Below are 12,930 nucleotides of genomic sequence, written 5' to 3' on the forward strand. Positions count from 1 at the left end.
AAGAGAAATGCTTCGTGATCTCCCTTATCGCAACTAGACCGTAAAAAACAAATTAGGTTGGGTGGCGAATAATGGCAAAATGAACACGAGGAAGGGGAAGGGGAGGTAAGCAAGGTGTCCTTCATACCTCTTGCACACTTAGCTTCAAAACTGAAGTAAAACAATTGGCATAATTGCTAGATTAATTAAGACATTTCCTACCCCTAGCTACTTTACATCACATATACATCTCACTTATCCAGCCTTATCTATTGTATGGCATAGTCGCGTGGGGCCGAGCCACCAATACTCATAGAAACAAAATTCTTATTCTCCAAAAACGTGCCCCCCGCTTGATGTACTTTGGTGACTACAAATTTCATGCTGTACCCTACTTTCTTTCTTCTCGTTTTCTTCCTCTCGATTTTCTGTACTTTAAATCAGTTGCTGTTCTGATGCATGACATATCCAACAACTTATTGACTCCTGATATTGCTAATTTATTTATTTCTAAAGCAAGCATTCAGTCGTATAAAACAAGGTCATCTTCAAGAGGTGACTATTTTGTTAAACCCTCAAGACTTGACAAACAAATTCAATCCTTAATGACTATATCGATTTATTCTTTAGACTATTTTGTTAAACCCTCAAGACTTGACAAACAAATTGAATCCTTAAATGACTATATTGACTTATTCTTTAGCCGGTCTGGAAATTTTGTCGCCATAAGATCTTAACTAATGCTTGAAGTAATGCGTGACATATTGCAGTCGCGTTACCTGCGCAGTAAAAGTTGCGCACAAACAATTAGCGCGAACGTCCTTAAGGTGACTAAATTATAAACCTGTCGGAAACTGTACACGAGTATTTTGTTGATCTTTTTAGCGACCTCTTTTTTTAATAGAATTAGGCTGATTATGTAAACGCGATTATGGGTTGCACTTGGCAAATCTTTGCCGGAATTTGTTTACTTTGCGGTGGAAATCTGTCATCGCGGGCCTTTGCCTAGTGCGACCCCAAGTTTTCGCTTCGGCAAAAACTTTGCGAATCGGCAAAACATCAAATACGCCGTAGTGCTTGGGTGGGGCAGGCAGATTTTCGCAAAGTCGAGCCAAACAATGAGAATCACAGCGGTAACTGTCAACGCTTGTCAGTAAACAGCAAACAGAAAATATATGCAATAAAATTAATGGGTCCATGAATCGCGATTGCTGTCGTACCAAACGTTAAAAAAATGCGTCACGGTGCTACTTCTCCTTTTTATTCAGTTAAATCACGAGCACCTTTTGTCTTTCGTATGATGTATGAAAGGTTTAACTGTTTTGACTGCCGCTATGATGAGAGAGAGAAATATTACTTCGAGCACCATATGCCTGGTCAGTTCCTCGACCAATTGAGTCGTGGGTTGACCTACACTACTACGATCCAGCTTCGTGTGACAAGAAATATGTTTAACCAGATTTAACACGTTAAACCACCGTTTGTTTTCCTTTTTCAGCTCACTGCTCTCTCCCGATAACATGTGGATAAACGTGTGTCTGGTTTATCAAACTGTCATCACTGACATATTTTTTCACCTAGTGCGACCCTGGTAGTTGAAACCAAAAGTTTGCTTTCCGGTTGCGGTTTCAAATTTTCTGTGGTTTTTTTTGCCGGCAAAGTTGAAAACTTTGCCCAAGTGCGACCCATATGTGGGTCGGAATTAGGTTTCATTTCCGTCGGTTAGTATGTAAAACCATGTAAGTTTAGTTTAGCCAATGAGAATTATCGGCGGTTTTGTGGTCTTGGGCTTGGCAGCCAAGAATAGTCTTTTGTCTAAGCTCTATTTAGTAAAAGCCTTACATAGTTTCATATTGATTTTGAGAGAATTGTGATTGTGAGAGATCGTCCATCTCTCTGGTGAATAAATCTTGTAATACTGTGACAAGTGTGGGCTTCTTTCTCGTGTTTCCCACATTACCCTCAAGAATTGACAAACAAATTAAATCCTTTTCAAAAAACGGTGTATAAACTTTGAATAGCTTACCTCATGAAATTCGGCATCTATCCAAAAACAATTTTAAAATTAAAATCCACAATATCCTACTCCAAAAACTTTCAGAAGAAAATGACTATATTGATTTATCTGTTTTAAGGACGTTGGCGCGAAAATCTTCCCACATTGAAATTTATTTCATTTCTCGCCTGAAGTTAGGTCATAAATTGCTTATTCCAAGGTATCTACAGTTTAAACCGGACGCGCTATGTCGCTCGGATGCGAGAAACCTCTGAAGGTATACGGTAACCTTAAAAAAAACCAAGCATATTAAATTTACGCAACGTCACTAACTAAAACTAACCCTTCTCGAGTTTTCAAAACTGTCATCCACTTCTCGATTAGCGGGCTTTTCCTGGCCTCCCGGTCCTTTCTCATTAACGTTTCATGATGAATTGGAATTAAATGTGCCATTCTTTAGACGGCCTGGAAATTTTTCCCCGGCATTTTTGCCGCCATAAGATAATGCGTGACATATTACAGTCGCGTTACCTGCGCAGCAAAAGTTGCGCACAAGCAATTAGCGCGACCGTCCTTAATAACAAAAATATCTTAATACTTAGGCTTTTCATATTTGCACTTTGCATTGATTTGATTTTAGATGATATTTACTTATTTTAGTTGACTTTATACTTGATACACTACGTAGTTATTTGTATACCTGTTCGTTCGTTCTCCCATGTAATGTTCGTAAAACATAACTGAATACCGAAGCTTTCTCTACTTACTCTCTCTTTTATACACGTGTAACCACTTCTCACCTCGACTAGCTTTTGCTAACTGCGAGCAGTGCAGACTGAACATGTATCATATAATGAAATTCAACAATAAACATAAACACTTTTTTTCTGCGGTCAAACGTCGGCGCAGGAAACTATATAGAAACGCTAATTTCAAACACAAAGCACGGCCACGGAAACAGAATCGACAGAAGTAAAAAGATAAATTTTTGACAACAAAGGATCGGTGTCCCCTGGGCCTAAGTTACAGCACTTGAAATTCTTGAGCACACCACGCAATGAACTCTCAATATGACATTGGCAGTCTCGATAGCAGTTCGGAGAGAGTTCATCTTCATGGAAAATATATCTAACACTCTGTATTCAAGTTCTTTCTCAACACTATCAGTGCAATCACCAACAACGCAACTATCCAGGTCTCCCATCAAGCTCCACTCCATTATCTCATTACGTGACACAAATCCACACAAGCACCGTGGAGTACTGGGTTTTATCGTAATAGCTCCAGGGAAGACACTCCAATGATGACGATGGATTGAATCTGTCACATGACCACCCCCATCATGCTCCAGGCTCTTAGCCAAGGATTCTAGACAATGAGCCAGGTTGTTGATGACGGCAATAAGTTGACCTGTAAGACAAAACTCATAGGCATAAATACTCTTTTTCTTTGGCCATCTCAGTTTGACAAACATCAGATATAAACGCATCATTTGAAAATTATCTTTTACTTAACGCTTCTTATGCTTCTGCATACATCCTCAGAAGTGACGGTACAAAATTGGAGTTTAAATATACAGGATCACTAATTAATTAACTATAGTGAATAACAATGGAAGAGACAAAAACTAATAAAGACCAGCTTTTCGCTACTGACATATCCATTGCGATGATCTTTATATCGGAACAACTAAAAGACGATTGCATGACAGAAAAACTGAGCATTTTAAAGCATGAATAAATGTTCATCATACGTCGGCCCTTGCGGGCCATGTTACTTTACTTTACTTTACTTTATTTATTTCACAGCAAAGAACAAATTACAAGTATGCAAATACTTAACTATGACACTAAAAACAAGTATGCTGTTGGAAACCCACAAAACAGGAATGAACTTCCCTAACAAGTGTAGGCTACCCAAAAAAAAATAAGATAAAATAAAATAAAAAATAATAATAATAATAATAGTACTAATTAAATAAATAAAAATTAATTAATTGATTAATTAAAAAAGTACATCAATTGGTGACAGTTTAAAATGGGATCATTTTGAAATTTTAGCGAAAGGGCGATACCACACTCGCTGACTGTTGATCAAAGATTTAAAGCCGACCAAATGAATATGTAAGCAGCAAACAGCTGCGTCTTTATTAGTTTTTGTCACCTCTGTTGTTACTTAATAGTTTATAAGATGAAATGGTATACCGTATATGAAATGAATCATATATGAACTGCGGATATGAAATCAAGTGAAGCTATGATCTTCGCACGTTAATAAGTTAGTGATCCTGTAAATTTAGTGGCTTAACCGTCACTTCTGAAGATTTATGCAGAAGCATACGAAACGTGAAGTAAATAGAGGATATTACACGGCCGCGCAAAGATACGAAATTTCTCTTCGAGTGTTGAAAAATATTTCGCGAGTGAGCGCAGCGAACGAGTGAAATATTTTTCAACACGAGAAATACGGTCAATACGGTCTATTTATTACATAAACACCAGCCTCCTGAATGAAATACCAAATCGTTTCACGAAAGGCATCGAAAGGCGCCATTTTGATTTGCAACCATAAGAAACAGTGATCTTTATACAGTCGAAGCTCTCGTAAGCGGACACCTTCGGGACGGGATAAAAATGTCCGTAACTGGAGCTGGCCGCTTACGAGAATGGTTCTCGCAAGCGGCCACTAGAGGTGCAGGGGATAGATGGCCGCTTACGGGGGCTTGCCCAGCTAACCATAAATATTGGTATACAAAAAAATACCGCGGTATTAAATGACACTTTTGTTTTATTGCGCCCTATACAATCCTACGATAATGACGATAACTAAACAGTAATACAGTACTGTATACTGCAGTACTAGGAATGCACCTCAGTGATTTTCAAAAATAACAAATCATAACTGTAACCAACATTAACAGCCTCACTGCAACAAAAAGTAGTGATACAGTTTAAAATGTTTACGACCTGTGTGTCTTTCAGTCAGGCTTCAATTTCTATTAGTCTGAGTAGTTACGATAGGTAACTGCGGTTGGAAGACTGCTTCAAAGATTTAAGTTGCAAGTCCGTCAAGGCATCTTTTACGCGTGTGATGGCTTGCGCGGAACAAACAAAGGAAAGACTGTTGTAAGGGGAAAGCGAGTCAACAGAGGAGCCGGATACGGCTTAGAAATTCCTTGCCAGTATATTTTTTATGGTGACACTAAAATGTCTCTGCCTTGGCTAAAATCGAAACTTGAGTGCCTTGGCTACAATGTACTGACAACGTTGTAATTCCAGTCACAAGCGCATACGCTTCTAAATGTAACCGGACGTGGATGACGACAAAACAAACATTGAAATATGGTACTGTAATTACTGTAAAATCATTGTGACGATCGGCAATGTAAAATGGTTGATTGATAAAAACAAGATACTGTACAGAAGTTGTTGATTTTCTTTCGGGTTTCCGCTTACGGGAGCTTAAAAACAAAGAAAAAGTCTAAGTCGTAATCCCTGAAAGTGTCCGCGGCCGCTTACGGGAATGTCCGCATACGAGAATGTAAAAATACAGAGTTTGTATGGGAGTTAAATAAAGCTTTACAACAGCGTTGTAAAACGTAGTTAATGGAGCGTGACTCGTAGAGCTATCCTCCACATGTCACGTTATTTCGTAAACATTACGCAACGCAAACGAGACATGAATGGAGTCCTATATTCTAACAATTCGAACCGTGTTCCTTTATCCTTGTCTTTAATACTGTCTGCCTACAGTTATATCCTTTATCTGGATTGGCGAAAAGCAACAACTATCCCCATTCATGTCGCGTTGAGCGCTACAGAAGTTGTTTGTATTAGATGGTACGTTAGTCACCATTGGTTTAGTCCTAGACACTAGTCTCAGTATAAAAGGTCTAGTAAAGTCCAAAGTATCACTCTGTGAGCTCTATAGTTAACTGTAAGGAGTACCTTTACCGTTTACGAATTTTATTATGGCTCGTCCGCGTGGCAGTTCGAAAGCTACTCGACCTCGCCATCGTCGTCGGGAAAATCTAACTTCCCTGTCGACGGAAGTTCTTCGCCTTCGTCTTCAGGCCCTCAATCTGCCGATAACTGGCAGCAACGCCGAACTGATTTCCCTCTTGAAAGCAGCCGTCGAACAACCTCGCCCAACCAAGCAGCCACCGCCCGGTCGGGTGAAGAAATCCACGTCGAAAAAATCTTCCCGTGCTGATCGCGACCCTGTTACTGCGCGGGCTGACGGAATCGACGAAGTGAGCGACAATTCCTCGTCCGTTGGTTCTGTGGATGACCTGGCTGAGGACGATGTAGATCTCTCTCAGTTCGGGTTGTCAGCCCCACAAAGCGTGCCGCCCGTCCAGAAACCGGTTGCATTCTCCGAAGCCCAAATGGCCGCCATACGGGACATCGTTCGTTTGTCCGTGGAGCAAGCGCTCAACAGCCGCTCGTACCTGCCTGTCGAGCCCTTTCTGGGCACTTCTACGCCCAACACAGCAACTCCAACACCTCACAGACAAGGAGCAGGTACTCCTCTGGGCCTCCATCGCCCTCTGGACAGAAATTTGGAGGACAAAATTCTGCGTGGTGAGTACATAGACTTTACTCTGTTGCTCCCCGATTCCTTAAGTCGGCCCCAGGTTCCCGAAATCCAGCTCCGCCTAGACGACTCGACCCCAGGTTCTGCCTCACCACTGTCAATGGTTCGCAAACGCAAGCCTATTGTTGACAATTTTCATAAGTGGTTGGATGCTTATACTGCCTACGCGCTGGTTATAGTTTCATCATATCCTCGAAGATCCCTTGAGTTGCTCAAGTACCAGCAGATCATAAGCAGGGCGGCTACCAAATTCAAGGGGTTGGCCTTCCTTTCATACGATGAACAGTTTCGCCGAAGAGCCGCCTACGACTTAACTATATGCTGGGATCAAGTTGATCTTGAACTGTGGACCGTTACCTTCTCTGGTCTTGCTAAGCCGCACTGTCTTGTTTGCTCCAGTCCCTACCACAGCCAGATCGACTGTCCTAGCGCAGACCCGCCAAGACAGCAGCCCCGAAACGGACCTGTCTGGTTCCGATTTAACCGGACCTCTGAAAGCACTTCAAGTACTTGCCCGTTCCCACACGTCTGCCGCCGCTGCCAGTCCGCTGCCCACTCCATCGTCAACTGCCCAAACAGCATCTCAAGGACCACTCAACGTCACCATACCTCTACCAGTTCCGGCGAACGCAGCAAGAGATAAAGTTCAGCTCCTTGCCAAGCAGGGTTCACCTGTCGTAACTACCCCCATTAACGTAGATGTTTTAGAGAGGGAACTTTCGGGGCACCCCGATCGCAATTTTGTTGATACTTTAATTAATTGTCTTTGATATGGTACACATGTCGGCTACACTGGTCCTAACAAACCCAGGGTATCCCGCAATCTGATTTCTGCCAATCAGCACCCCGACATTGTGACATCGAATCTTTACAAGGAAATCAGTCTGGGGCGCGTGGCGGGACCCTTTATCTCCTCTCCCCTCCCCAATTTACAGTGTCATCCTTTAGGCGTGGTCCCCAAGAAACACTCCTCCGAATGGCGTACCATGTATCATTTATCATACCCTGAAGGAAATAGTATTAACGACCACATTCCCAAGGACCCCTACGCCCTCCAATATGTCCGAGTAGACGACGCAATCCGTATCCTCAAGTTCCTGGGCCCGGGTTCATTTATGGCAAAGACTGATCTCAAATCGACCTTTCGTCTTATTCCCATTCACCCGGACGATTGGCACCTGCTAAGTATCTACTGGCAAAAACAGTATTATGTAGACCTCTACCTCCCTTTTGGGCTTCGTTCCGCACCTTTCCTCTTTAACCAACTTTCCGATGCCTTGGATTGGGTTTTAAAACACAATTATGGGTTACAGCGTGTCCTTCATATCCTCGACGATTTTTTCATAGCTGAGCCCTCTCGCCTCCAATGCCTGGCTAGCTTCAGTACATTACTACGTTTTTTCATGTCTGTCCATGCCCCTGTTGTCGCATCCAAAACTCTGGGTCCCTCCCAAGTTCTTGAGTTTATGGGTGTTGAACTAGACAGCACTCGCATGGAGGCCAGTCTTCCCGCGGACAAACTCCAACGCACCCGGGACCTACTCCATTCGTTTACCACTCGCCGCTCCGTGCGGCTGGTGGAGCTTCAATCCCTTACCGGTACCTTACAGTTCGCTTGTAAGGCGGTAGTACCTGGGAGAACGTTTTTACAGCGCATGATTAACTTGACTCGGGGAGTACCAAGCCGTTTTCACCACATCCGGTTGAACAAAGAATTTTTCAAAGATCTCTCAATGTGGAAAGCCTTCCTCGCAGGGTGGAATGGGCGCTCTTTCTTCTAAGACACCACCGTTACCCCTTCTCCTGATCTAGAACTGTACACCGACGCCTCTGGCTCCGTTGGTTTTGGGGGCTATTTCAATGGGCAATGGTTCCAGGGTAGGTGGCCCCCTCACATGCAGCTTAACAGGGCTCGGGGTATAAGCATCGAATGGCCGGAACTTTTCCCCATAGTGGTGGCATGCGCAATCTGGTTCCCTCATTTCTCGGGGAAACGTATTCAATTTTGGTTCGATAACGAATCCGTTGTGGCCATTATCAATTCGGGCCATTCAAAGGCTCCGCGCATCATGGACCTTCTTAGGTTCCTTATTCTAATATCCATGAAGCATAATTTCTTTATTCGAGCACGTCACGTCTCCGGGGTTTCTAACGAAATTGCTGACGCCCTTTCACGCTTTCAGGACGCCCGTTTCCGGTCAGCGGCTCCCAAGGCCGAGAAAACCCCTTGCACCATCCCGCCTTCGCTCATGACCCTCTAAGGGATGAAGTCCAAACTTACGCGAGGTGGGGACTAGCGTGGACCACGAACCGTACGTACAGCTCCGGAGAAAAACGCTTCCTCCAATTTTGCCTTATGAATCGACTCATGTCAAACGACGGGGACATACTCCCAGCTTCTGAGGGGACGCTTGTTTATTTTGCCTCGTACCTCGCTAGAACAGTTAAGCATAGTACTATAAAATTGTATCTCTCTGCGGTTCGTAACTTACACATTTCCTGTGGCCACGGCGATCCTGTTCAGGGAAAACTTCTCTTACAAAAGGTGCTACGGGGCATTCTTCGTTTCCAGGGCAAGTCTTGTATCCTTCGCCAACCCGTCACACCCGTTGTGTTAGCAGCAATTCAACTAATTCTTCGTACCTGGTTAGGGGAGCGGGACTTCACTATGATATGGGCTGCCTTCACCTTAGCCTTCTTTGCCTTCCTCCGTTGTAGCGAATTTACCTATAACGGGATCTCCCAGTTTCGCCCCCGGTTTGATCTGTCTGCCGACTGTGTATCATTTCATCCTAGTCAGGCTTGCCCGCAGCAAATGTCCGTTCTCCTTAAAGCCTCTAAGACAGACACTTATCGTCAGGGCCACACGCTGGTTATTGCGTGTTCCCCTTCACCAATTTGCGCAGTTACCGCTATGCGTAATTATTTTTTGACCGCCCGCCCGCACGGGCCGCTTTTCTATTTCCACTCAGGTCGTTTGCTTACTAGGTCCGCCGTTGTTAACCTCCTTAGGGATGTGGCTCGACATGCCGGTCTCCCCTACAAGTCGCTAAAAGGGCACAGTTTTCGCATCGGCGCCGCATCTACAGCAGCTGCAGCGGGCTTGCCGGACTGGTTAATTATGGTCTTAGGTCGCTGGTCATCGGATTGCTACCAGCTTTACATTCGCACGCCTCGCAACGTTTTACTGTCAGCTGCGCCGCGTATGGCTGTCGTTTCGTTACCATAGTTAGTTTGCGCTTGGGGGGATACATGCTTCGCACGTATCAGTGGCGGTTAAGTCTCGCAGCGACTTCCCCAAGCTTCGGTGTTTTTCATGCTATGCCATTTTACGCTCTCTATCTGCCTTTGTTCTTGTCCGATCCAGCACGTGCCGGCGGAGTCGGCTCGTAGGGCTGGGGAGATAAGGAGGCTTGAGCTATTTTTACCGTCTACACTCTTTCCATTATAGCACGATGCTGGCCGGAGGTTTAGCTCGTACTGCCGTGGAAAGTTAGGCTTGTATATCATTATTTGGCTTTTACCGGCCTACAACTTGTCCGATCCGGCGCGGTTCGCCTCGTGCGTCGGGGAGATAAGTTCAGGCTTTTAGTCACGCTACGGAAGTCGTCTGTCAGGCCGATCGTGGAGCGGTGTGCCCCCCTTTACGCCAACATTGTTTCTTGCGTTTTGTTATTGTAGTGTGTCTTAACTATAAATACCCGCGGGAACTGTGACATTAAACGGGGTTTCAAACAAGTCGGCCGTAAGTAGAGCTGTCCGCTTACGAGAGTGTCCGTTAAGAGAGCTTAACATGTTATCTTCACGTGTGAAGATATCATGTTTTCGCGCGAAAGATCACTTGGTATTTCATTGATGTTTGTATAATAAAAGATAATTTCAAATGATACGTTTCATATCTGTTGTTTGTCACCGCTGTTTGTGTGTTATTTCATTAGCATAATTTGAAAAGAATTTAAAGCCACCTTCAAAGAACGCAATAAATTTTTAGGAACACTAAATGCTCACTTTTCAATGATCAATTTTTGCTTTTGGTCTCAATTGCACCGCGGTCTTGTTCGCGCGATAAGCAATGAGAACGTTGTGTTCCCAGACATAAAAAACAACGATAGGCAGGAAAAAAACAGTTGATTATTATTTTTTCTCTCTCTCAGTATGAATAGAATAGCATCATACTTCAGGACTTACTAAAAAGCGCTGAAAAAGTCGTTTCGGACCAAAACGATCCATCAAACAAAACACATTAGGCTATCGTTTTTTAATCGCTCGTCGTAGAATAAAGCGGTTTTCAATTAAGTGTCGAAAGTAATTTGCGAATTGCTTTGGTTTATGATTACTGCACTGAGTGATTGGTTCAAAGTTCTCGCGCCACTTTTTCAACCAATCACAAGTGATACCAAAATCAATCATGGCTCGCGCGTGCACATTTTCCCGTGCTTTGTGTCGGCGACGTGTAATTACTTCGAGCTAAACAAGCGCATAACTAAAATACATTTTTAATGACTGAACGTTTCGTATGTCTCAACATACATCTTCAGAAGTAACTGTTAGCTAAAATCTTTTGAAATTATATAACAGCTTATGAGGTAACAATGATAGTAACAAGGGAGGTAATACAATACTTTACAAAGATATACAAGAAACAATGAAAACAAAAGAGAAAATCTTTACACTATATACTTCTATACCTAATGCACATGTAAAACTTATTAATAAAGATACAGCTTAACAAAAAAGGTTTCTTTTATGGTAAAGTGTCAGTCGGACCTCCCAGTGGCTAGAATTTCAGAGTGGTCCCATTTTAAGTTGTGACTAGTCAGCAAGAGCTGAAGTGTTATTGTTACTTAACAACGCCTTGAAATGTTCAGATTTCCTGTCATGTAGCCTACGCTTTGTTTTACCATTGTAAAAGTCATGAAACAAAATGTAAGCAATGACGTCAGCAAAGAATTCCTTACTCATGACGTCGGTGACGACAACGTTTTCGCCGCTCAAGCACACTACTATATTAACACTAACCTTTGGTGCAGCCAAATTCTTCCGCAACCTTTGAGCCACTTGTTTGCGCATACCGTCTCAAAACTGATGCCAAGTGTGTGTCCAGACACCCAGCTCCTGGGACCACATACGGGCAGGCTAGTGTCTTGTACAGAGCACAAACAGCTGCTTGACAGGCCGTCTTTAGCTCCTCCAGAGAGGTCTCTTCTGGTGAGCACAGCACAAGTGTGTTTACTTGTGAGGATGCAGACTTAGGTAGCAGATGAATGTAACTGTTTCAGAAGAAAATCAAGCTAATCAAGAAGTCAGAGTTAATGGCAACATAGCCACTAATGGTTTTTGTAGTGCTCTGCATTGTTGTTTCCTCCTACAAAAATATGACTATGATGTTTTATATGAGTCAAGAGATTATCTCAATCCCTCCTATAACAAAGTTGTTTCCAGAAGAGTCCTTCTGTACCGCCACCCACCCCCCCCCCCCCAAAAAAAAGAAAATAACAACTACGCGTTTTCTATGCAGGTTCCGAGTATTGCTAATTGCCAGTTTATTCAAGGAAACCATAAAAGTAAGCTCACCTCTTGTCATTCAGTATCAAATGGTCAATTCTGTCCAGCTGCCCAAAGCTTGCTTCGGAGATATCCTCTCTGAAGGTGCTAAGAATCTGAGCTCCAGTTAACCGCTGAACGGCAGAAATGTGTAGAATGGATAAGCGATCTATCACAAATGCACCCTACATTGGAGAACGAATAATGATCAAGGTCGTTGTCTTTACCCCGATTCTCTCTAATCATCCACCAAGCATTGCACGGACATCGCTTCTAAAGTCATGGGGGTTCGAATTCCGTTGAATCAAGTGAAGCTATGATCGTCGTAGTTGTGAACGCAATTTTAGCAACTGCGTAGAGAAGCCTGAAAAATTCAGGACTTCAACGGGGTTTGAACACGTCACCTCGCGATGGGCACCGGTTGCGACGTTCTAACAAACTGAGCTATGAAGCCACTGATGTGGGGAGCTGGTCATTTGTGGATTCAAATGTTCCCGTTCACTGTTAACGCCGCCTGAATTTTTCAGGTGTCTATAAAAAGACAGTTGTTTAAATTGTCCAGATAACTGCGACGGTCATTTCTCTCTTTTATACACACTACTCCAACCTGCCAGCAGAGCCTTATCTTAACTCGACCAATCTCGACCCCAGAGCTCTTTTCTTGACTGAGGGAGACAAGAGCTCTGGGGAACCCTGAAACAAAGTGCCTTCTCATTGGTTTTCGTGAAGAACAATCAAAAGCGTCTCTAATTGGTGCACTCATGTTAGCAAGAGGAGTGCGAAGGCGTCGTAAGGTTCAAATAGCTAATTTTTTG

General features: G+C 43.4%; 1 protein-coding gene and 1 pseudogene across 1 annotated transcript in view; one reads left to right on the forward strand and one right to left on the reverse strand.

Moving 5' to 3' along the window:
- Positions 1-2,133: 2,133 nt before the first annotated feature.
- LOC137993688 (molecular chaperone MKKS-like) overlaps positions 2,134-12,930 on the reverse strand; it is an 18,022-nt gene continuing 7,225 nt past the window's right edge. The window contains exons 6-8 of the mRNA XM_068839666.1: positions 12,146-12,300; positions 11,591-11,841; positions 2,134-3,385 (exon numbers count right to left, since the gene is read on the reverse strand). Of these exons, the coding sequence (XP_068695767.1) occupies positions 2,994-3,385; positions 11,591-11,841; positions 12,146-12,300 (798 nt within the window). The 3' untranslated portion in view covers positions 2,134-2,993. The remainder of the gene's footprint in view (positions 3,386-11,590; positions 11,842-12,145; positions 12,301-12,930) is intronic.
- Positions 7,362-8,872, forward strand: LOC137993689 (uncharacterized; annotated as a pseudogene).

The sequence above is a fragment of the Montipora foliosa genome, chromosome 2 (genome assembly GCF_036669935.1).
Source record: "Montipora foliosa isolate CH-2021 chromosome 2, ASM3666993v2, whole genome shotgun sequence".
In the NCBI taxonomy this organism is placed as follows: Eukaryota; Metazoa; Cnidaria; class Anthozoa; order Scleractinia; family Acroporidae; genus Montipora; species Montipora foliosa.